The sequence below is a fragment of the Topomyia yanbarensis genome, chromosome 3, assembly GCF_030247195.1.
Source record: "Topomyia yanbarensis strain Yona2022 chromosome 3, ASM3024719v1, whole genome shotgun sequence".
In the NCBI taxonomy this organism is placed as follows: domain Eukaryota; kingdom Metazoa; phylum Arthropoda; class Insecta; order Diptera; family Culicidae; genus Topomyia; species Topomyia yanbarensis.
This window is the reverse complement of record NC_080672.1, coordinates 134,780,478-134,806,295: the sequence shown is the minus strand read 5'-3', so window position 1 is coordinate 134,806,295 and position 25,818 is coordinate 134,780,478. Positions and strand designations below refer to the sequence as shown.

Genomic DNA, 25,818 nt, shown 5'->3' with positions numbered 1-25,818 from the left:
ATGAAAGGCCTAACATGGCAATTTGGCACTATTATTTTTGATTTTTGATAATTTGTTTACTTTCTGAGATATGGGTCATTTTGTCAAGACAGAACATGTTTTAAAAACTGTTCCACCTCGTCTGCTACTGGTCTAATATGAGTGAATAGAAACAGCGTATTCCCGTATGCATAACAATATCAATTAGTCAAATTTGGCTAGAAGGACTGGGCAAATACTAGATAACTTAATATCCTTTATAAATGAAATTAAAGTGAAGAGCTTGGTTAGTTCTTGAGATATTCATGGTACCAACGGCATGATTTCGAGAAAAACTCATGTATAATTTTATATATGATTGCTTGCAGATTGAAATCGATTCAGCTCAATGTTTTAATCTCCATGAATAATAGTCCGATTTGTTTGAAATTTTCAGTGAATACTTTCAACAAAAGAAAAAAAAAAAAGAATTGGATTGAAAACAAAAAATAGAAAGTAAAGAATAATCGATTTTTTTTTTCGATATTACTAATTGGCCTTCACCCTCGGCATGATACTATACCTTGATGTGGTCCGGGGACTTTTCCACCAAAGCAGTATTACTGTGATTATATCACATAGAAACTTGGGATACGATTAAGCTAAGCTGCATTGTGATCAAATTTAGTATTTAACTTGGCGACCTATATTACCCACTTATGCCATGGTGTATGTATGTAATAATGTACAATGTGGGTTTAGGGCCAAGTTCTCTTTTCCTTCTTTTATTGCTATATTTTAAATTAGATCCATATTTACACTCACTAACACAATAAATTACTTATTCTCTCATATACATTCACAATCTCTCCCAATCGAAACGTACAATGGCCTTCGCGATAACACAATCCTGGCCTGGCCACTAACGCGATTGCTCGCGATCTCGCCAACACCCAAACACCCCGGTAATTAAGTGAACATCAACCCACTGCTCGCGCAATCATGAATCGGTCACGTCCGGAAATCTCTACCCTTGATCCTAGCGGCTCAAACTCAGGCCTTCAGTTGAACCAATGGAAAAAAATTAGATAACACGTTCCATGGCGACACGACCGGAAAGTCTAGTGAAATGGGAGAACCCACTTTCTTTTAGCGAGTGAACCATACACTGAAAATTAAGTACTTTGACGGTCCGCGCGATCATTCAAGAATACGCGAACATGCTGACGGCCACACGCTTATAAAAATAATGTATCCACGCGAAATTACATGCACACTAGCACACGCTACGAAATTACATGCACACTAGCACACGCTACGAAAGCGCTCGAGTTCTTCGCGATTATCCACGCACAACCACGCCCACGATCTCGCAAACAGGATAACACTCCGGTGGACCAATCAAAACCAATGACCAATGACGCTGATATCCACTAAACAACCTGTTCATGGTGACATAAAAATCGAATTTATGCACGCGAAGTCACATACACGCGACAAATATACGAATGCTTGAGCCCTTCGTGATCATCCCCTCCCCCATATGTCAAAATTTATCGCACCTCCTCCCCCTAAAAGCGTTACGTAATTTATGAATGGTCCCTAATAGGTGAAATTGATTTTTCATAATGAACACGGGATTTTTCGAATGCGGATTAATTTCAAATTTTTGTCAAATTCGGGAATCAAATATGAAAGATCGACGAAATTAGATCTTTTAAGGGCCATACATGTTTTTGATTATTGAAAAAATTACCCATCTGTTTTTTTAAGACACTATGAAAATTATACAGTGAAGCATGCTGCAATCATTTATTCAATTCACTAACTATTCTAATTGCTATGCTATATTTCACCCTAAGGAGGAAAATTTGGTAAAAACCAAAATTTCTCACTAGGGTGAAAATTTGTTGGTAAAAACCAGTCTTTGTACAGGAGGGCACAAATCCTTATTTCATACTATGTTGCGTTTCGGCTTCGCCTCTTCAGAAACCGACACTAACGTATTGTCGGAATAGATTAGCGCCGGCTTGACGCAAATCCCTTAAAACTAAAACACACTATGTGTTTCAATCAAACGACTGATCAAACGTGATGTCCCGTTCGAGCAGAAGTTCTGTTTATGCCGATGAGACACAAGTGAAGCCGAAACTTGTCTTGGCTTAGCAGGCCTATGCGAAAGCACTATGCTATATTTCACCCTAAGGAGGAAAATTTGGTAAAAACCAAAATTTCTCACTAGGGTGAAAATTTGTTGGTAAAAACCAGTCTTTGTACAGGAGGGCACAAATCCTTATTTCTAATTGAATTTATTAAGAATACAACTTTGAAGATTCCGCATTTATTTAATAATTCATTTCACATACGAATTTGGTTTACTTTGATTGTCAACTTAGAACATGGTGGCCGTTTTCTAACAAGACCTTGATGAACGGACCCTCACCTGACGGCCAAATCCACTCGTGATGGCGTTCTGTCGGCTGAGTCTAGATGCCTTGGCTTTGGATTTACATTGATTGTCGTCACGTTCGTATAACAAACTGAAATCAATAAATTTATTTGAAGACATTTTCGATAATAAAATTCATCAATACTAACAAATTCTCCGAGTTGTACTGTCGAAACTCCAGCATTCGGATCGGAAGTGGATAGGGTGCTCTGTTGTAGTAACTACTCCGAAACCTTTTTGGGTATTCCATCTCATAACCATTTTTGCAATGGGCAAAATGTCTCTTGAGTAGCAATGGCCCTAATGTTCTCATTTCATGTTGTTGCTTTACCAAACGATTGCGCTGACGTACGTACTTGATTGTATCTCTCCACCAGATGCGAGCACGTGGTATCATGTCCGTCGAATGATGTGAAAGTTTCTCATCACTTAATACCGATAAATTATACTCGCTTCGAACAGCCGCGAACCTCGGACACCACTCCTGGCACGGATCAATGTACATGAATTTGTGTTCCATTGAAGATACTCGATGATGGTGTCCCCGCTTCAGAGATGCTTGGGTCGGTGCTATCAACCGACTGATTAGCGAGTCCATATTACTGCTACGACGCTTGCGATTTTCAAGCTCAATTGCTTCACGTTCCTCGGCTTTCTTATCCTGTCGTTTTGTCACTTTTACGTTTGTTCTGAACTCGGGATTAGTGTTATTATTGCCAAAAATTCCACGAACCTCTGCAATTTTGATGAGATATTTGGAGTCTAGACGAATGACTTCTTTTCGTTTTATTAAGGACAAGAAAAGGCCGTCCTCTGCGAAGCTTAGACAATTGTCGTGATTCGAGCAAAAGTCTGGAATCTCAGACGTTTCGAATTGATCACTTAATGGAACTTCAACGTCTTCTACAGATGTCTTCTGAGAATCACCATCCACTTCAGATTGGTTGTCACAAAATTCTTCCGTTTTGTTAGTTTTATTTGTATCCTGTCGACCAAGCAATCTGTTCACGAGTTGATTACCAGCAGCTTCCGCTAGTGCAGCCAATTCTCGTTCCTTGGCTGCTTGCACATGCACCTCGTACACTTTCTGGTTGATATACTCAATCACCTTTTCAACCATGGTTTCATTCTCCGTTTCCACAACCGAGTGAGTCTGGTATAGAACAATTTGTACCTGCGGTCTAGACATGCAGTGTTTTAGCGTTTCTCGTTGTTCCACCAGTAACTTCGCAACTCGTTGCTTGCTTTCGTTCGTCATTTCCGATTCCGATAGCATCTCTAACATTGATAGATCACCTCCTCGACTGCATATCAAATCGATTGGATCGCTAACAGCAGAGTACGAACTTGGTGGGTTGGCGAGAATACCTACCACACGTTCAATCATACCAGCACCATGCGGGATATCGATGAAGCTCTCTGCGTATAGTTTGACATTATTAACTCCTAGGGCGGTCATATACTGCCTGTAGTCGTTCAGTTTGCTACCGCAGCCGAACGCAAGAAAGTTTCGTACTCTTCGACTGTTGAACAGAAGCGATGCTAAATAGGCAGTGGATCTCGGCGATGAGATGTGTGTCTGCACTACGTCCCCAGTAAGTTCGTAATACTCCAATAAGTTTGTAAAGATCGTGGGTCCAATCGTGAAAGAACGATCCTGTATGATCATTTCGTGTCGTTGGAAAATTTCCGATCGGATGAATTCAGTTCGGTTTTCTGGAAAGATTGATATCACCTGCGGACACAATTTATCCCATTTGTACCTTCCAGCAGATAGCGGAATATACATAATTTGTTTGGGGTTGTTCGATGTCAGTAAACTCGAAACTGACGGAACCGGTTCTTCAATCACCAGCAATCCAATAGAGCTGAGCAAGTCACTGGCCTGATTCTTGTTTCTTATACGAAACGTATTGATCCACCCGGTTACGATGGGATTCGAAACCACAGCGGCGACCTTCTCATCCTGAAGATGTGGTGGAAGCAATGTAATTAGACTGTAGGCACTATTCTGAATGCGGATCCGTGTTAGAGCGGCTGCGATTTTAACGTTGTGAATTTCCAAACATTTCTCGATTTCTGAAATAGGGATGAAAAATGTTTTAGTGTTGACTGTACCGTGAACCTCGACTGTATCGGAAATATATCATTCACATGCATTTACACATTGACACAAACGCATTTATGATTAATTTTGTATGTTCATCAGTCAATACAGCATAATGTGCGCGTTTGGCCGTCACCTTGCTTTTGTTTACTTTTTTGTACGGTTTGAATTATTATTTTCCTAAATGTCTTGCTTTGAAAATTAAGGCGCAAAGCTTTTTTTCAGGGATAGTCGTCAAATAGTGAATACTTCCCATACTTCGTACGTCCCATACCATAGCTGGCCAAAAGTTAACAATCATACTACCTGCAAATTTGTTTAACACTACATTTGCGCGACAACGACACAGCATCTACAACTGAATTAGTTATGGAGACGCGTTCCTCTCATCATAATCCGATACTAACTTAGTGACAGGACTAAGCTAGCGCCTGTTTGAGCTAGCTCCAAAAGCGAAAACACTATTTTTGTTTTTTAGCGAACTCCTAGTTCTTCGTGATATTCTGAAGAGAAAAAAGTTCTGATTGAGCTGATGAGAATTATTCGAACTGAAACTTAGAGGCAAGGGTTTTAACGTGGAAAAAACGCTTTTTTTGCGGTTTTTGTTTACAAATCTGGGTGAAGCGAATTGATAAAAAATTTTGTACATTATATTGTATCATTTCAAAAACATTCTGATTTTTTTCTGGAATTTTATGCAAAAGCATCGACACTCAACTCGGCGACGAAGCTTTTCTTAGAACGTCCCTGGAATTCTACATTTTATGTAAAAAGTACCTAACCCCTACGTTGATTTTTCAAGATAATTTTTCATTTAAGGTGGTTTTTTACTCATAAAATGGCAAATTTTTTTGTGAAAAATAATTTTTATTTCAAAAAAGTAAAAAATCCTTAACTGAAGAAAATGGCATTATTTGGCTGAAAAAATATATACAAAACGAGCGGCTTCATATTCATACGAGCAGTCGCTCGTCACAAGAAATATTCAGTTCTTCCACGTAATACAAAATTTCATTTTCTCATTCAGTATTCAATAATGAACTGAGTTAAACAATCTTTAGGTTAAGTATTTCCTAATCGTTTAATGTCTACACAAAAAAAATCATTTAATAAATTACAGTTTTATTATCGTGCAAATCTGAAATTTTAGCTTCCAGCTATAGTCCTCTATTGAAATGACACTGAAATGGTAAACGAGCGATAGAAATGGCGAGCCTTTATACCAAAGGGATTCAACGTATTTAACTAAAATGTCGAACTAACTCCTACCTTTCAGTAGGCGCAAAACCAGTTTAGTCCGTCCGTTCTATAGTAGAAAGAAGCATGATACCTTAGTAAAAAATGCATCGCGTATATCCGAAATATGAAACATGTGTGCCAATAGGCACATGACCCTACGTACCTACAAAACGCCGGAAACATTTTGGCGAGAGAATTCCAACCCACACAAACATAAAAATAAAACGACGCAGACTCACAGCAGTGCACACACGCTACACTCTTCTGTGTTGAACTCAATTCGGAACTATCCTGCCCTCCCACAATGCAGATCGTGTGTACGCGACTCGAACCTGTCGCATATCTACACTTGTTCGTATATGCACGGTTTCGGACTCATGTATGACAGGGTTTCGGATTCATGTATGAAAGGTTTCGGGTGAAGAGCGCACGATGTACTTTGCACACAGCGATGGAAGAGTCGGGTACAAGTGGTACTGGCACCGGAAACGTTCGTACCCGGTTTGGTTGTGCGCAGGTTAATGCTACCACTGCAAAAGGTCCATAGCGTCTACCGGTTGTTGTACTGTTCGGACCAGAATGCTCAGAAAAATAATGAATTGTTGAAAATTCAATCAACCCACTCCACAGTGGCACGACTTAGAACAAAAGGTGGACTAAAGTCCAAACTTTTCCCTGTCGGTTCATATAGGACGTTTTTATGCAATTTTGGTACGCTGAATTCGTTTTCGATATTAAAACATTTCAAAAATGAACATTTACTATTCATTAGGGTGTCTCAAATTTTTTTTTTTGTAAATCGTTCTTAAAATTTGTGTATGTTAATTTTCGTGTGCTAAATCGTTTTTGATATTAACATTTGCAAAAAAAATCATACATTAGGGTGGCTCAAAAATAATTATTTTGTTGCGAAGGTTCAAAATTTTTTTAAAGACATTTTTGTGCGCTGAATTCCTATGTTGGTTGTAGAAAATGGAAATTAACTTTACTACTTATTAGAGCGGTTCAAAAGTAAATATTTTGTCTTTTATAAAAATTTCTTTCAATTGTAATTTTGGAATTTATTTTACGTATTGGAATGAATTGATTCTCAATATGTGGCTTTAAAAATGACTATATTATTTTTAAGGATCAAATAATATGTGATCGATTAATTTTGGAACGTTTAATTCATTAGTGGGTTGCTTGGTATGAAAATAACATTTTTTTTTCATTTTCAAAACAAACATTTTGAGCGTCTTAGTGCAATATTTATTTACATTCACTAATCAACAAGATGGTTAACGATTTTGTTTTCGCAGGTGTGTTTTAAGTTGCTTAGATTGCTTATTTCATACCTTAAATTAAAATAAATCCGAAATCCTTTTTTCGCGTATATGGTTCATTTAAAAATGGTCTTATTTTATTAGGATAATATCGCATACCCTTAAGCTATATCAGCGCTATGCAAACTCGGAAAAAATAGTCTCACCAAATGACTAGAACTCAACGGTGTTCACTCAATTTGACAGTTATTGCGTAAGTTAGCAAAAATAGTTCATGAAACATTTTATGACACATTTCAGATGGTTGAAAATATTTACTGAATTTTAAACATTCTTAATTCCTTTACCACTTAAGAACCATACTTCCCATTCGGCTCCTTACTCTTGATCACTAGTAAAACCCTTGTAGATCATGCTCTAAATGCTATTTGAAAGTTGTGCATAAATTAGTGTCATTATTCTAGTCATAAAGTGAATATTCAAATTAAATATCAGTAATAACCATGCGTCTCCATTCACAGTTTTTTCAAATTTTGAGTGCTTAAAGAGCTGCTGCTGCTGCTTTAAAGAGAGAATGAAAAGCTTTCGAATGAGCATAGCGTGATCGCGGGCATTCACGGGCGTCGTTGTTGTTATGGCTTTAGAAGTTCGAATTCAATAAAAATTCATGACAAACAGTTATCTAAACACTAACTAAACCAACTAGTGACTTATTTTTGGCGATTTTACGATGTAATTTTATCACACGGATAATTTTGGTGAAATAATGCAATTCATAAAATCAACCGTTTCTTTGAAAAACGAGAATAACCGTATGTAGCTCCTATGGTCAAATAATGCAAAAAAACACTTGAGTTATGCCCTTCAAAAAGCTGTCAAAAATTCATTTTGAATTCAAATCACCTAAAATCTGGCGAAAATGTCTCTGATGGCTCAGCTGATACGAGAAAAATACTAGTGAGAATATCACATTACCTTCATATATGGACTTAAGTCCGGGCTCGTCCCACTGTGCACTCCTGAGTCGATTCCCAATCCCACCCGGAGAACTTGCTCCGAATTTGATGCAAATCGGACAAGTCTAGCTACCGGACCGACGCGCCCAAAGTTTGTATGGTATTTTTCAGTGCTAGGTGGCACTGTATGCATCGTATTATTACTGCAAGCGAAAATAAGAGAGATAATTTAATTGTCTACAACTTTGTCAAAGACTTGCTTGTGAATCTGGCTTTGTTAAAAGAAGTTATTAAAGTTTTAACGAAGTGATGTCTGAGTCAGTTTTGCAAGGGGCCTAGCAGTGCATGGTTGTGTATCAGTACTCGATTCCCACGAACTATTCATTTCTCTGAAACAATAGTTAAATTTAACTGAATAGTATGTTTGGAAGAATTGTAGTACATAATTGGAATTATGTTTTGGTTAGGAAAATTTTGTTTCACCTGTAATCATATAGGCACGAACACTAACTTTTCATAGAAGAGAGATAGAATATCGAGATGTTTGGAAGAACTTTGTAGAAGATACCTAATTTCTATCTCTCTCCGTTGAAAAGTTAGTATTGGCGCCATCTAAGCGGTAGCATGTGTAACTGAAATGTTCTAGCCAAAACATGGCTTTACATGGCATTATTTACTATAATGCTTCTGAATATGCTATTGAGCTAAATCTAACCATTATTTCACAAAAATGTTTAGTTCGTTGGAATCTAGTACAGATATACAACCATGCACTGCTAGGCCTCATACAAAACTGAGTCAGACTGCACTTTATTAAAAGTTTAATTACGTCTTTTAACAAAGCTGGATTGACTAGCAGTCTTCGACAAAGTTGTATACAATGTAGTTATCTTTCTTATTTTCACTTACAGTGATTATACGATACATAAAGCGGAACCTAGCGGTGAAAATATGAGCTAGTGGGTTGGTCCGATAGCTAAACTTGTCCGATTCGCTCCAAATTTGTATTAAGTACTTCTAGTGGGATTAGGAATCGACTCAGGGCTATTGGGTCTCGTAGTTTGGTTGAGCCTCGTAGGTGTTTCCTATTGACGGATCTACCTGAAAAAGCTGCTTCATGAATGGTAAATCACCCTTTTTCGTGAACTTTTCAATTTTACCGACTTACAATGGACTACTTCTGTTGCACAGCTACTAAATTATTACCGATTTTTAAGATAGGCGTTTCTGAATCGGCTGCTGCATAAATGAATAAAACTTATACAGTAATAGCGGATTTAAAGGTGTGCAAACCTTATTCAGCTCCGCTATATAGGAGATAGCTTATAGAGTTTTTTGCGACAGTGATTTCGGTCATTGGAATTTGCGATAGTGTTGTGGGGTTTCTCTCGCGTTTATCTTTCAATTATCTACGTTTCATACCTAGTAAACAGGCTTCATTGAAGAGTACATTTTTCAATGCTATCATCTCGGGCTCCCGTTTTGCAAATTTGCGAAGATACATATCGTATAAAAGTAGCCATACTCGTGTTGTCTCGTGCTGTAACTGAAATTGTTAATATATTAAAATAAAAAAGAACTAAGGCTTGTTCGCAACAAAATCCGGACGCCTAAAAACCTATAGATCTCTTGAAATATTCAACTGAAAAATAAAATATTTCACGCAGATAGTTCTATATAAAAATATATAGTTCATTAATAAGTAAAAAGCGTTTCAAAAATTGCATCGAAAGAAAGGCGTGTTAGAAAAGTTATTTTGTGTAGTCCAAACGAAAATCAGGAATCACTAATTTAGTTGCTTTGATCCACCTTTTATACCTTTAGACTGTTCTCTCACCACGAGAGCCCGAATTCGCATGATAGTACTTAGCTTCGGATAATTCGGTGATTTTGGCTCTTTCGCTGCATTTGCTTCTAAACATGCAATGTATTTTTAAATTTAATATTTCATTTTCTGGTTGAATATTTCAAGAGATCTTTGTGTTTTAAATGTCCAGATTTTGCGGCGAACAAGCCTTAGTCCCTCTTTACAATGAGTTATATACACGTGGAATAAAAGGTTCACTCGCTTACCTGTGGATGCTTTTCATAGAAATTGATATTTTTGAGTGCCTGCTGCAGAACTAATTTGACTGCGAAAGATAACAAATTACAAATAAAACACATTATTTATACTATTTGGGCAGCGCTAATAACAATAAAAAAAATCAGTCTACTTTCTCATCTCGCCCAGTAAGAAATAAGTTCAACTATGTTGCTTGACTACGTTACCCAAGGCTGTGAAGTGAGGCTTTGTGTGAACCATAGAAGAAGGACCTGGTCGCTGCAGATCAGATGAGGCTTTGGCTGATGAATGAATGAGTATCACTTTGAAATGAAGGCGTTCGTTTTTTCATGAGAATTTCGTTAATTTGGAAGTGACTGATTAGAGAGTCTCTAAATTTGATCTTAGTTTTAATAGATTCAACCAGAAGCTGGCTTTTGGAAATAAAATTTTCCATCACCGGTTCGAAATGTTTTCATTGGTATTACCCGCGTACAGAAATACAACACATGCACCACTTTAAGCTATCACGTTCTTGAGTTAATTTCGAGCAGAAATCAATCGTGGACCAAAATACAATGAGGATTATTGTTTACTTTATATTTCTGTTTAAAAAACGTAGAATCGACTGATACGGTAAGCTATCTTGCTTAGCTAGGGATAAACATACTAGGATATTTCTGAGTTTGCAAATCATCGACGAAGAAAAAATTCTGCGTAATAATAAAAATCAGCATCGGTAGTAATAAACATCAGTATCAAACGTCCTAGTAACAATTATGGTTTTGTTTTTTGTTCTATTACCACTTATAAAATAAAGGTTGCACTTGTAGGGCACTATAAAACATCAAATGTTACTTGAGGTCTATTTTCGAGTTTATATGGAAAATTGCTCTCACAGCACAGTGGGACGAGTCCGGACTTAAGTCCATATATGAAGATTACGCGATATTCTCGCTAGTATATTTTTTGTATCAGGTCAGCTATCAGAGAAATTTTTGCGAGATTTTAGGTGATTTGAACATAAAATGCTTTTTGACAGCTTTTTGAACGGCATAACTCAAGTATTTTTTGCATAATTTGATCATAGGAACGACATCCGGTTATTTTCGTTTTTCGAAGAAATGGTTGATTTTATGCGATGCATTACTTCACCAAAGTTATCCTTGTGATTATAATATATCATAAAATCATCAAAGATAAGTCACAAGTTATTGTTTAGATAACTGTTTGTCATAAACTTTTATTGAATTCGAACTTCTAATGCGATAACACTATACTCATTCGAAAGCATTTAAGTTTCTCTTTAAAATAAGTCTATGTTAGTTTTGCGAAAACTTGCGATAAGCTAACAAAATTAAAAAAAACTGAATTGAGACGCATGGTTATTACTGATATAAAATTTGAATAATCACTTTATAGCTAGAATAATACCACGAATTCACGCACACCGTTCAAATAGCATTGAGAGCACGACCTACGAGGGTTTTACTAGTGATCAAGAGATAGGAGCCGAGTGGAAAGTATGGTTTGTAGATGGTGAAGCGTGAAGGTATTCTGAATGTTTAAAATTCACTAAATATTTTCAACCAATTGAAACATGTCATTAAATTATTCTGGAACTATTTCTAGATAACTAGTTTTGTTTTAAAAATTCGAGAAAATGTAGTTTTCATATCAAGTAACTCACTAATAAATTTAACGGTCCAAAATTAGTCGAATACATCTTATTTGATCCGTAAATACTAAATAATCCTTTCTGAAGCACCGTAGTGAGATGTAAATCAATTTGTTTCAACATGGGAAATAAATTCAGCTTATCATAATTACTATTGAAAAAATAATTATAAAAGACAAAATTCCTACTTTTGAGGCACTCTAAAGTTGATTTTTAATATTTTATAACCAAAAAAGGAATTCAGCGTACAAAAATATATTTAAAAAAAATTCGAACCTCGCAACAAAATAGCTATTTTTGAGCCACTCTAATATATGATGAAGGGTTTTTTTTTAACAAGTGTCAATATCAAAAACCATTTAGCGCACGAAAATAATATACGAAAATTTTAAGAACAATTTCGATAAAATACATATTTTTGGGACACCCTAATGAATAGTAAAAGTTTATTTTTAATTTGTTTTATTATCAAAAACGCATTCAGCGTACGAAAATTAATAAAATCGTCCCATTTGAAACGATGTGGTAAAATTTTGACTTTAGTCCACCGTTTGTTCTAAGTCGTGTCGCCGTGCAAAGGGGTCATGTCATGTCCAAAAAATCCATTGATTTTTAAGTATTTTTTTTCGAAGCGATTTTAAAAAATGTGCGCTCATCTTTTTTTGAAAACTTGGTAATTTAGAAATCTTTTATCTGTTTTAAGAGGTAGAGGGACATTCACAATCAATAGATTTTCATAAATAGTTTCATATCATGCTATTGAATGACGAATATTACAAACAAACCTTTTGTCTTTTAAATCATTTGCCTTCCCACTCTCTCCTATCGTAGGAAAGAAAAACTGAATAAAACATGCCAAAGATGTTCATGTTCAACCTATCTTATGGTAATAATCATTTGGCAGCTCCACTTCAACAACAACAAAATAGGCACACGTAAATTGGTTAACTGCTATAGAACCCCTTTGCTTATGTGGTACCTATATATTCATTTCCAGATTTCACTCGTAATTTCACGAGTTTCCTTCGCCGCTGTCAGTCTTTTGCGTGAAAAGGTGTTTGATTGTATAAGCTGTAAACTGCAGACTAGTATACCATGCTCGCCTATGATTCCGAAGTTCCATATAGCTTTGTCTCATAAATTGACTGTTCAACAGGTTTTACGTGCGGCATATCTAATTTGTGGAGTTGCAGTAAAAGGTGAAAGGGTTTTTTCGGTAGGGTTTTAATAGCGTTTCAGGTTGCGGACATTACGTTCTATTGGAAAGCGACTGCTTGGCGAAACAAATGCAAATTCTGGAAAGGAAGAAGGAATCATAAATCATGTAAGGATTGGTTATGCGAAGTATCGTGACATCGGTAAATGATAGACATGAATATTTGCTCGTAAATTGATTTGACTCGATGGCATTGAGCGAATTTTGGCATGGAATCGAACCAACAAACCTGTATTAATTTACTATGTGATTTGATGGAGTCTTTTCTATTTTTAGATAACAAAGAAAATCAATGAATATGAATTGTTCGTGTCTAGATATTATAAATAATGAGTGCATTGATATATCTAAATTGAGAAAGTTTTAGATCATGGTTGAGTTTGTTCAATTTCTTTCTTAAAAGAGCGAATCTGTGTTTATTTTTTTTGCAATAGCTGATAAATTATTTTTGTAGCAGTGTCGCGAGAATGTTGATATTGACGTCTTCGAACATTCTTCACGAGAATCAGAAGTTGAAATCGTCGTCAATAATAAAAGTATCAAATTTTGTCTGTATTGTTGGTGCTGATAAATTCCTAGCTTCAACTATAGAATCACTTAAATTTTGTAATGCTGTATTAATGTCAGCTTAGTTCTGTAAATCATGATCATGGTTGAACATTCTCGATATAAGCTTTGTACCTTTTCCAATTCGCTTTAGGATCATTAAAACTGTGATAATGGGATTGGAAACTGCTTTTTGTGAAAACTGAAAATGTAACGTAATTTTGTATGTGGGAAGGGACCGGTCCACCCGTCTTCTCACTACAAAAGCATCATTTGAAATACCTGGAATGTAGTTCCAGGTAGTTGTTTCCTTTAAGCAAGATTCTATACAGATCAACTCGGTTCCGGACTGGTTTGACTAAGTAGAGGTATAACCACTGTGAATTCAGTGGAACTCAGCCACTAAAAACATGACGACAGTAGCGCATATGGTGAAGATATCCCAACTACCTTCGAAACTATTAGGGATTTTTACACAAGTTGAATGATGAAGATGGACGTCTGTTCTCTATGGTAGTACCTCTATGTGCAATACAAGAATCTTTTAATGGCCACTTTGCGAGTAAGCGAGGCCGGATCATGTGATTTAATCTCGATTATCCCATTGTCTATGCATGTGAGGTTGTTGATTTAAGCGTTTTCACACAGCAGATTTTTAAGTTGTTATGTGAAATGAATCTTTTCGTCTTGGCTAACTTGTTAAACGTTATCAGCACTGAATATCTGATATGCTTGACCTGTATGAAGGCGACTTCCATAAACCTAGGCTCCATTTTTACCTTCAGCACATGTTCTCCACTCCACGAATACTCTGTCTTAAGCTAAAAGATCGGAAGTCCATGGTCACAATAGTTGTCCGAAGCATCTCGTTTATTCAAGTAAATATCAAGTAATAATCAACACTACATTTATTAGTCAATCGAATTCCCATTATTTTTGAACACGCTTCGATATTTAATTATTATGATTTTCTATATTTCTTGCTCTAAGCTTGTTTTAGAATGATTTGATTGCTTTCTTTAACTTTGCGTTGTGATTTCCCTCTTTGACCAATCTGAGAAGATGCTTTCACGTCCGGAGGGAACGTCGCGAGCTCAGTTTGAAAGGCTCTGACGTCGGAGATCATCGGTGTTATCGGCGGAGGAGATTTGTGTTTCTTCTCTTTGTCATTACGTGTTGAGGTGGACAATCCCGTAGTCATTCGACCTATGCGGCGAAACCCCTTCGCGCGCACCTGTCATCAACAACAACAACAACAATCAGTTAGTAGAAAACTTTTATCAAAGAAACACGCGGTTAATACACAAATGTTCTTTTTCGCTAAGTAATCGGTTATTACGTTTATATTCCGATGTTCGAACCATTCCCTCAATATTACGCACAATGCGAGAAAATTTACAAATTTCGTCAACTTCACATTCGGATAACATATCGAAAGAGTTGCGATAAGCAATTGGATTTTCGGGTGAAAGCGTTACCCTTTTTCGTTTCTTTTTAATATTTGGCACCTTGCCTTTCTGAGAGGACACAGACATGTGGGAAGAATTAAATATTTCTTTATACTGAATTATTCTTGCTAAACGATTTAGTCTTGAAAAAGACTGATCGAGTAAGAAATATAGGTAGTCTTGAGAAAGACTGTTGCTGTTGAAAAACACTAGGTAAACCAGGAGCTATCAAGCTTTGCGACCAGATGGAACGAAGGTTCAAGTCGGACTTATCAAGCCTATTTAGCTGGTACATAAGAATCGGTCATCCAGCACTAGGAAAAAATCTTCAAAGTTTGAGCGAATTCTATAAATTTTTTATAAGAGTAGTAGTAGTAGGTTTTCCCATACTAATTTCCATACAAATTTCAAACGCATTGCGCTACGCCGGGTCAAAACCAATCGACCCCAAATATTGCACATGTCTTTGGAACCATAAAAGTGCTGTGCTCAGTTGTTGTGGTTATGATTACGTTTTTTCATATAACAATGCCCCACCCTAATGGTTATATCGAATGGGTATACTTACAGCGAAACACGTCGTAGATCATGGAGTAAACCTTCCGCATCACGAATTCATCATCAAACGAAACTTCTTGGGGAGGATTTTTCAACAGTTTTCCTGCCCGCGCAATATCCTCCAAACGCCACTGGTTGTACTCGTCGATGTTGCAAAAGTCGATTGGATTGTCCAGATAGCAACGGCGTCGCTTTCGGCGGAGAGTCGAGCTCGAGTCTCCGGGGGAGGGCGATGAAAAAGGAGACAGTTCTTCGATTGATTTAACTGTCGATTCCCAGAGGGTGGTTTCCTTGAGATCTATTGAGGTTTTTAGCTGGCTGTGGTGAAATAAATTACAAATGAATAAGAATGTATCGATTTATTCGTTGTAGATTTGAAGAAGCGTGTCAAAAATTTGGATTTTGACGAATTGTTTTGTTTTACCCCACATGAGAATCCGGCTTTCCAAATTCAACTCATCACGACGGACAGGTGAAGCGCTCTGCGCTGCGCCAACTGAAACCGATGTACCGTGTGATCGCGCGTTACTCTATAGGTAGAGACGGCCCAGTGAAGTTCAGCTGGAAAATGAACCGGAATTCTGGCTAGTTCTAATTAGTATTCCGGCTCCAGTGACACAACCGATTCTAGTTAGAATCACGCACAATGCTTTTTCATGCTGAAATCCTTAACCCCCTTAACTAATTATTATATAAGAATCGCAAGTAGCACTTATAAAAAGTGTAAAATGATCGAAAGATGTTGAACAGAAGGTTCATAATCTCCACATGGAATAGAATTGACATAGCTTAAAAACTACAGCTCCTTAACAGCAACATGCTACCAAATTTGATATATCAATTTCTTAATAAATACAAATTGAACATATTTAAACACTACATATTCACGCATAACTAGATATGCATGTTAGGCCCAATCTAGACAATGACAATTTCTTTAATAGCTATAAATAAGTATCAACAAAGCACTTCGACACAGGAAAATCGCGCCCCATCCTCGCAGCACAACCTGCTTATACGGTAGATGACACTAGTAAATAACAAAGGAGTTGATTTTTATCGGAATCGTGATTATCGCCCGTTACGCTAACAGCCTGTTTGCACGCCATTGACACCATGATGGCAGTTTAGTCGCTACCGTGCTGCGAAGGTGTTTTGTAAACTTAATCACTGTTTTAGTTAACGTACTTAATTTCTGGGTGGATTTGTAAGCTTTACTGTACTAACACGACCATTGAATATTTAGATTATTGCATTGGTTTGCTGCTAGTTTAATAGCGATGGGCTTTCTAAGACACGGCCAGAGTACGATGGTGGGTTTGCATGGCAGTAAGGGGCTTACGTCGAATAACAGAGTGTGAAAGTCATAAAAACGAAGAAATAACTTCATTGTTTCATACACGTATTTTCCGAATAATTCAACGTGAATAAATCCCAAACAAAATGTGATGCGAAATTCTCGATTATGACTTCACATCCATCAGTCATACAAAAACTAGCGACAGTCGATCAATGGCTTTCTAATTTGGAATCTTTCTTTAATTAATATAATAATATAATCCATGCATTTGGACAGATTTTACCCGCACTTTAATTGTTTGTATCACAAAACATATAAAGTTTGTATAGATACAATTTTGCTCATCGTATGAAAACATAATTCTATGTATTTCTTTTAATTGCAATTTCAATACTCTCCACCTACATAAATAAGAACCATAAATGGATAATTTGTATTATTGTTTTTCCACAATTTGTCATATTGTGATTCGATAATAAATACTCCATACAGTAAATTAGGGTATTGTTTTCAGTCCGTTAACCATTTGTGGAATATGGCGGTAGGTTATGTTCCGTATGTGTTTATTGATCGTTTAGATCCCACTGTCCGGCAGTGGTATAATGAAATATAGTTTTTTGCATATAGTTCGATCATTCCATAGAAATGACTTAATCTCGGGATTTAGCAGGTGTTAGTTCTACCGAATTTTCAATGACCCGTTTCAGAATGACAAAGACCTAGCGGTACATTCCGCGGCCATTTTCCCGTCGGCAAGCTCAAGTGTACCATTATTATACCTATACTATAATAAAACCTTCGATTCCTTGCCACGAATGCGTGTTCAAGCAATTGACGCGTACACACCTAGAAAAAATGGTGTAAATTTACGTCTCCTGACCATGACATATACGAGCATAAAAAATGACATAATAATAACTTTTATTTCCGGTGTTCACAACATAATTTCACAGCTACAGAGGAGTACAACAAGCTAGCAACTTAATTTTTTTTATTTTCTTCTTTTTCAATAGCAGTTTATGGGACGCAAAACCTGCAGTTTGGGATATCTTGACCAATATTATATCCATTAGGTTTCTGCTCCCCATGTCGTAGGAGGCGATTGCAAACAGCAGCCGGCAAGTGTATCTCCGTGTACCGATGACTGAATAGTCAGTTGCGAACGAAGAATCTTGAGGCCCTTGCTGGATCAAGCGATCTCTGAAGTCCTAAAGCAGCCTTCCAAGTTTCGCTATGTGCTGGGCTTAATATCTTCAAATTGTTATACATTATTTTTCGTAGTAGCACAAACAAAAGTGGGATCAAGCGTACCCACTCTCTCTTAACGTTATTGATTGCAATCGAATTTAATTTGGATCGGAGCTCTAGCTCCTTAGGTAAGAGTTGAACAGTCTGATCACACATGAATTTCCCTGCATCATTTTGCCTTTTTCCTATAGAAAAGTTGTGCAATCACTCTGAAAATCGGCAACATAATCCAGGCCTGGAGCGCTGTGAGTCATATACCATTTGATTCGGTTCGTCGTGATCGAAAAATTTATGTGTGTATGTATAATAGACTGGCCACAATTTTGATTTTTTTGGGAACACTGCTAAAGCAAATGGTAATTTGATGCAAAAATAGTATGTAAAATATGAGCTTTCTCCGATAACTCTAGTTCATCCACACGAGGTTTCAAGTTTCTATAGTAATATATATGGAAACTCGGAAATAAAAACTTAAAATCAAATAAAAAATTCCACAGTAACTCTGCACATCTCAAAACTTATGGTCGTATAGCTTATTTTATAACGAACAGCTCTGTTGAAGGTTGCATATTGAATAGAGGTTCCCCAACAAAGTTATTTAACTTTGAAGACCAACCGTTTTGCCTTTCTCATATAGAAAGGTTATGCAATCACTCTGAAAAACGTCAACCTAATCCCGGTCCGGAGGGCCGAGTGTCATATCCCATTCGACTCAGTTCGTCGAGATCGGAAAAAGTCTGTATGTGTGTGTATGTGTGTATGTGTGTGTATGTGTGCGTGTATGTATGTGCGTAGGTGTCAAATAATGTTACTCATTTTTCTCAGAGATGGCTGGACCGATTTGCCCAAACTTAGTCTCAAATGAAAGGTGCAATCTTCCCATCGGCTGCTATTGAATTTTGGATCGATCGGAATTCTGGTTCCGGAATTACGGGTTTCAGAGTGCGGCCACACAGAAATTTCTCATATAAACTATAGGAAAAATTAATAATAGTATTTTTATTTTTGATGCTAGATGTGTTCAAGGTGCATGAAACGTCGAGATTTGATGCAAATTCGAAAAAAAAATTGACGACGGTTCACTTTTTTGGATTTTGGCACATTTTTGCCTTTCTCATATAGAAAGGTTATGCAATCACTCTGAAAAACGTCAACCTAATCCCGGCCCTATTTTTTTCGACTCGCATAAGGTTTCTGGATTTTAACAGGGGCGTAGTTGATGGTTTACGGAGAGGGGTTACACCCCCCCCCCCTCTACTGTTCACTCCCCTCCTTTAAAAATCTCCTTAAATCACCCCTCAGACCACCACCCCATCCAGCCCTCATACCCCTCCCTTTCAACCCCATCATCTTTAAACCACCACTATATCACAAAGCATACCAATTTAAGCTGGGGAGTCATTCGTTCATGGGACTTTCGCCCTCCTCACATACCCACCCCCGCATGACAAAATGAGTTAGCAAGCAGATAACATTGATCTAATGCTGATTAGGCTAATGGAGTATGATATTTTTTTGTTTCAAGTGTTTCACCGTCGACACGTAGCTCATCAAGTTCGTGGCTGGCATGCCATTGTGTATAAGTGCAAAGTGTACTAAGAATGTAATGGACATTTCCACAATTATGTTGAACATAAAAAACCTCCGTGCCATAGTTTAGAGAAATGAGAAAGGCACAATTGCACCACTAGGAGGATGAAAACAGGTTTTTTTTGAAATTTCCTATTCTAAGCATGTGCGAGAAAGAGAGGCAACACATGACTTTAAATGAGAATTACTGCAAAATCGGATCAATTTGCAGTCATCGGCAATGTTGATCCTTACACCTTAAGCTATATATCTGCAGATTATGGGATGTATAAGATGATACTGGCATTTTTCACTGCATTTATTGTTTGTTTTGCCTATATTTCATATATTTTCGCATACAAACTTGAAAACTCTTGTGAGTGACCTAGAGTTTTCGGAAAAGCTCATATTTGACCAATGGTATGTGAGGCCATTTACCGTTTGATTTATCAGTGTTCCGAAGAAATGTCGAAATTTTTGCCGGTCTAATGTATAATTTAGACTCACTCATTTTATCAGAGATGGCTGAACCTTTTTTTTTCTCAAACTTAGTTTCAGACAAACAGTAGCGCTCACACAGGACATTGATGTTTTTGTCGATTGGAGTTCCTGGTTCAGAGTTGCGTGGTGAAGAATTCAGTCAAACGATACCTTTCCATATAAACTAGTACCGCCATGGTTTCAATATGATGCAAAACCTATTAAAATTACATGCATTTTTAGTTATAGACCACCGCTAACTTTCATCGTATGCGTTACTAGTAAAGTATTAAAAATATCTTTTGTTTGTGGTTATATGTAATATCTATACAAATACTCTTTAACGTTATATGTTATATTTAAAATATTATTATTCTTGGAAACCGAAAAAAGATTAAGTCTTTCCAGTTCTACTTCTAAAACGTTATGAATACTTCAAACATATTAGGAAATATCTTGCTGTCGTCTTCAAACAGAATAGATTCCAAAATTATGTCAGCAAATAATTGTTAGATCTATTCCCAAAGGGTGTCGTGTTACCTGTTAGGAGACAAAGATCAGAAGGTCGATCAGTCTGACGGCAAATTTTTACATTGTGGAAGAGTATTGCTATAGGCATTTTTGCTATGGAATTATGTTTCATTACACGGGGCATCCGACAACAAAAATAATACAATATATTATTAGGTTTTAATTATTTGGCACATGTCATATTTTGCATTGCATATTCTCTCATAACGAAAACGTGATTCCCGGTAACACATTTCGAATAGTTTTACTACAGAGAATAGACAAACACCTCGAGCGACCAAGGGTTGTAAAAATTAACGGTCTATTCAAAATACCGATTGCTGGAATTTTGCCGGCTGATCGTAGCGCCAGCTAGTGGTAAATTGCTACTTGCTGCTGTCATTTTAAAAGGATCGTTATTTCTCTTACACACGTTAGAAACATGATTTGCACGTCAGTTATTAGTGGTTACAAGTCATAATAGGAAATTATATGGTGAACTGAGGACAAACTTGTTATAAACACTTCAACACACAATGAGGGCTAATATCCCTCCCTCAGGATGAGGTAGAAAAGAATGATGCAACGGGAGCATCTCTACCGTTGTGTGTGAGGACCCGAAAAATGAGAGAGTTCCTCTCTTGCTCAACGAAATGATGTAGATAAATATTTTATTACGCATGGGATATTTGCTCCGTGGAGGAGAGTGGGCTACACCTCATGATGATTCAAGAGGAGTTTGTGATGTCCTCATGCGCCTTGTGAGGAGGTAATGATTAGTTGGTAAGAGGTTTTGTTATATGGGTTTGATGCGTGTGCAAAGCTTATTTCTGATGTATATTTTTGTTTTTGAAATGAATGTATAGTTAAGCGTTGCATGAAGCAATTCAACTGTTTAAATATATACATAATATGTATAGGGTCATGAGCCTCTTTTCGCCCTATTACAATTAGCACTTAACCATTTGAAACCATTGGTTAGAATAGTTTCTGCCATATTTGTACTATCTTTTGACTTAAATGGTAGTGCGATATTTTGGGCACCCGATTAGAGCTTTCGTTGCACTCAAACAGAAGTATTCCACCATTCTCGCGCCATTTATTATTTTACTAGTGGTTCTTAGGAACGAAGCAAACGTGTTGGTGCCAATTTATAGAAATTTCCTCGATTTTAGGCATCGTAAGTGATAAAATAGTGCAGTACCCTCCTTAAGGGGCCAAAATTAGCCAAGCGCTCTATTATTAAAATATAATACTCGTTTAGGAAGAAGTAGTTAGGTATGAAAAATTGCGACGTTTTTTGGCGTATGGCACCCATAGCTAATAGCGTTTTCGTTTTTTCTTGGTGCTACACCGGTGTAGTGCAAAGAAAGAGATAGACTGATTACACCCAAGTTTGAATGAGTGTAGCACCGACTACACCGGTGTTATGCACTGTCAAAAACGAAAATGCCATAAGCTAAAACGTGACACACATATTTCCATTGAAGCAAACCGTTTATTTGTTACGCACTGTCCAGGGGGATTAAGAATTTGTTACCAAAACTTCAACATAAGTCATTTCACGGTGCTATTGTGATTTTTTAACTTTTCAAGTGAACTAGCATAGGTTATAGTGCAACACAAAAAGTTTTGAAAAATGTTACATGCCCCCAAATTGATTTATAGCAGAATTAAATGCTCTTCCGAATTATTATTAGAACCATGGCGTGCCTTTGGAAGAATGTTGAACCATTTGCATATTTGTCATGAAAAAATGCAAAAAATGACAATTTTCTTATTATTGTCGCAATTTTTATTTCATAACAGAATAATACAGCATACCTTTGGAAAGGTGTATTTTTTTTCTTTTTCTAGGACTTTCTAGAAATCGGCTAAGACTGGACAACGTAACTAATGTTAGGGTTCGTCGCGGTTCGGATGTGGGCGGTAAATGGATTGTCCGCACCGCAACTGCAAAAAAATAATAAAACCGCACCGCTTACCGCACTTTATTTACCGCACCGCACCGCGCGGCAATGCGGTAAAATTTTTATATTTTTAAAAATAGTATTGAAAAATTGTACATTTGTGTAACCATATATAATAAAATGTTATTCTTATTCGCACGAAATTTAACTTTGAGAGACTCCTCAGAATGTAATGTTTATGAAAAAAATTAACTTTTGCATTTTCTATTAATAAAATTCCGTACATTTTAAGGCAAACATTATACATTCAAAAACATTCTACTGCAGTAATAGGAAAACTTTTATTTTAGCAACCCTTCAGTTAATTGAAAAATGTGTAATAAAAATGTAATAAGAAATGAAGTTGCATATTTTTTTCTTTAAATTTTTATATTTTCAATGTTTTTGACATATGATGATTTTCGCATTTATGTAGTTAACCATCTTTCATTCTTAAAGGAATTTCACCAAAAAAAAAAAATTAAAGTCGAAATACCAGTACTTCTATATAGTAGCGCATATATTCCAATACAGTGAAATAAAAACATATTGTATTTCATCAATAAGAACGACGCCATATTTGACGAAAAAAAATGCTCTATGCATTACATCTAATCAGGAGTCCTGTCTCAACCGGTACAGAATTATTGAACATTAGAAAAACTGCAAAAAATGTATGATTTTAGCATACAGCAGGAATGATTTTTAAAAATAGGGGGTTTTACGGACAAAATATCCCAAAACTCTAACTTCTGCATTCTTCAAGAAACAGATGTATTCTCATTCAAAAACTAAAATTGCTCCCTTTAAAAATGTATGAAGTGTAATTTTCTAAAGGCTAGTTCGCGCGTGTTGGTGGTGTAGGAATCCGTGTCATTTCTCCCGTGTTTAAGATGGTCATGTTGAAATTGTCGCAAAGATCTTGGATTAATGTTGATCTGTTATCATCGTGAAGACCACCCCATACCGTACCGTGCGAGTTAAAGTCTCCTAGAACTAGCCGCGGTGCCGGTAGGAATTCCGTGATATTACAAAGCGTTCGGTTCCCTACCGACGCTCTAGGGGGAATGTAGATGGAAGCAATGCTAAGGTATTTGCTTTTGATCCTTATTTCACAAGCCTTCAATGCCTGGTGTCGAAGGGAGGTTAATTCGGTTGAAAGAATAGCACTTTTTAATCCCCAAAAGTACTCCTCCATAGGGGTTTTCTCGATCCAGACGAATTATATTAAAGTCGTGGAAGTTAAGATTTATATCGGAAGTTAACCAAGTTTCACATAATGCGAAAACATCACATTTTAAACTATTTAGTAAAAATTTAAAGGAATCGATTTTCGGGAGGATACTTCTGCTATTCCACTGTAGAACAGTGATCGAATCAGTGACCTCGTTCGATGACTTAGCCATCGAAGGATACGATCGCTGCAAGGAGGGGCCATTTAGTAGTCAACTGCTTCAAAAATGTTTGCACTATAGTGAGAAAACGTATCAGAAGGCTTTTAAGAGGATCGGTAACATTGAAAGCTGTGAAAATTAAGTCCACGATGTCAGAAAATTTCATTAGTCCATTACTGGACTGAGTGTCTGTTTGAAAAAGAGGGACACTTGGGGTTTCTGGTGTTCCTGGAAGTGGTGGGTACTCCTTGTTTGAATTAAAATTTCCAAAACCGGGAGCAGATTGCTTCGGCTTTAGTGCAGCACTTCCGTTGGATTTATTAGATGTGGTTGGCGCACTCTCAGAGGAGGACACCTTGGGACCCTTACGAGGCAGTCTAGGGGAGGCAGGATTTCTCTGCTTCCTGGACTCCCCCGGGTTAACAAACGATGTTCCTTCTTGTGGATTATCAGATTCTTGCTCAACAGGAGCCAAAAGAGCAAAGGAGTTTTCGGAAAGGACAGATGGCGAAGCATTTTTTAACATTTCTGCATAAGAGCGCTTCAAGCGTTCCTTGAGGGAGCGCTTAATTTTATCCCCGCGCTGTTTGTACGCAGGGCATGATTTAAGAGCATGCGGAGGGCCCCCGCAGTAAACACACTTTTCAGTGTCTTTGTCACAAGAGTCATCCTCATGCTCTCCACCGCACTTGTCACATCGTTTTTTATTGCCACAAAAGGTGGCTGTGTGGCCCAACTGTTTGCAGTTGTTGCAGTTCATTACCCGCGGTACAAACAGGCGTACAGGCAGGCGGACCCTATCCAGAAGGACGTAATTTGGAAGAGACGATCCGGCGAAAGTCACCCGAAGCGAGGCTGATGGTATATAGGATTCTTTATCTCCAGCGAGCGTGTGCAATTTCTTGCAGTCTAATATTTTCACCGGCTTTAGTAGGGGGTTTTTAAAACAGCCAGCCCCATACTTCAGTACGTCCTCGCATGTCAAACTCGCCTCGGTTATGACCCCGTCGACCTCTACATCTACACACGGTACATACACCCTATAGTGCTGCGTAAAGCGGGTACAGGAAGCAATCCCGTTTGCCTGTGCGAGGTCGCTAACAACAATTTTTAACTTATTCGCGCGAACCCTTGTAATCTGGGTCACGGCCGAGTAATGCTCTGTCAGATCACGTGATATTTTCAAAATATCAAATGATTTATTGGTGGTCCGGAAGTAAACCACAAATGGCCCAGTCGAGTTCTCTGGGTATGCTTTTAGGCGAGGGGGTTTGGTAGGAGGCTTATCAGGGGATGTTTCATCATCCATATTATCATCGGTGGGCTGACCGTCGAGGGACATTTTAGCGCGAGATCAGCACTTCGCGCAAAGAACGATAAAAAGAGCAGTAACGGAATGTATCAAGGGCAAAACAGAAAATAATAGTAGAAGGGAAACAGTTACTTATCTTTTCGATGCCGATGACCTTCGCTGGGACTGGCTGACAATACCAGCACGACACACTTTGTTTTCGAAACAAAGGCCTAGCAATCACAACTGGCTTTGACACTGCACTGAGCACTGGACACAATAAAAACTGAGCCGGGGAAGGCAACTGCAAAAGCACTAGCACACGTCTTATCCGAGCGCAAGTCGAACAACGAATGAATTGCATCGTTTTGTTTGAATTGTTTGCATGCATTTTTTCTTTCAATATTATGCCATCGAACCACCCGTGCATCTCGCACACCAATTCATTGCGAAACAAAGCGATGCAGTGGCTAAAAAGAATCAATGAAAACGGGAAAAACTATCCAAAACTATGAGACGGAAAATGAAAATTTATGCTCCTTTCACAATAATTGTTGTATATATTATTATATATTGGAATTACCCATGAAATTCCGCATCGAATAGTGTTTTT

At 37.4% G+C, this 25,818-nt stretch overlaps 1 protein-coding gene across 4 annotated transcripts in view; it reads right to left on the bottom strand.

Annotated features, from left to right (window-relative positions):
* Positions 1 to 2,299: 2,299 nt before the first annotated feature.
* LOC131692450 (uncharacterized) overlaps positions 2,300 to 25,818 on the bottom strand; it is a 48,618-nt gene continuing 25,099 nt past the window's right edge. For 3 of the 4 annotated variants that reach the window (XM_058979507.1, XM_058979508.1, XM_058979505.1), the window contains 5 exons: positions 15,475 to 15,782; positions 10,048 to 10,106; positions 9,397 to 9,520; positions 2,557 to 4,486; positions 2,300 to 2,498 (listed from right to left, as the gene is read on the bottom strand). In XM_058979507.1, coding sequence (XP_058835490.1) covers positions 2,372 to 2,498; positions 2,557 to 4,486; positions 9,397 to 9,520; positions 10,048 to 10,106; positions 15,475 to 15,782 — 2,548 coding nt within the window. In that variant the 3' untranslated portion in view covers positions 2,300 to 2,371. The remainder of the gene's footprint in view (positions 2,499 to 2,556; positions 4,487 to 9,396; positions 9,521 to 10,047; positions 10,107 to 15,474; positions 15,783 to 25,818) is intronic. The other variant, XM_058979506.1, reaches the window with a different exon arrangement.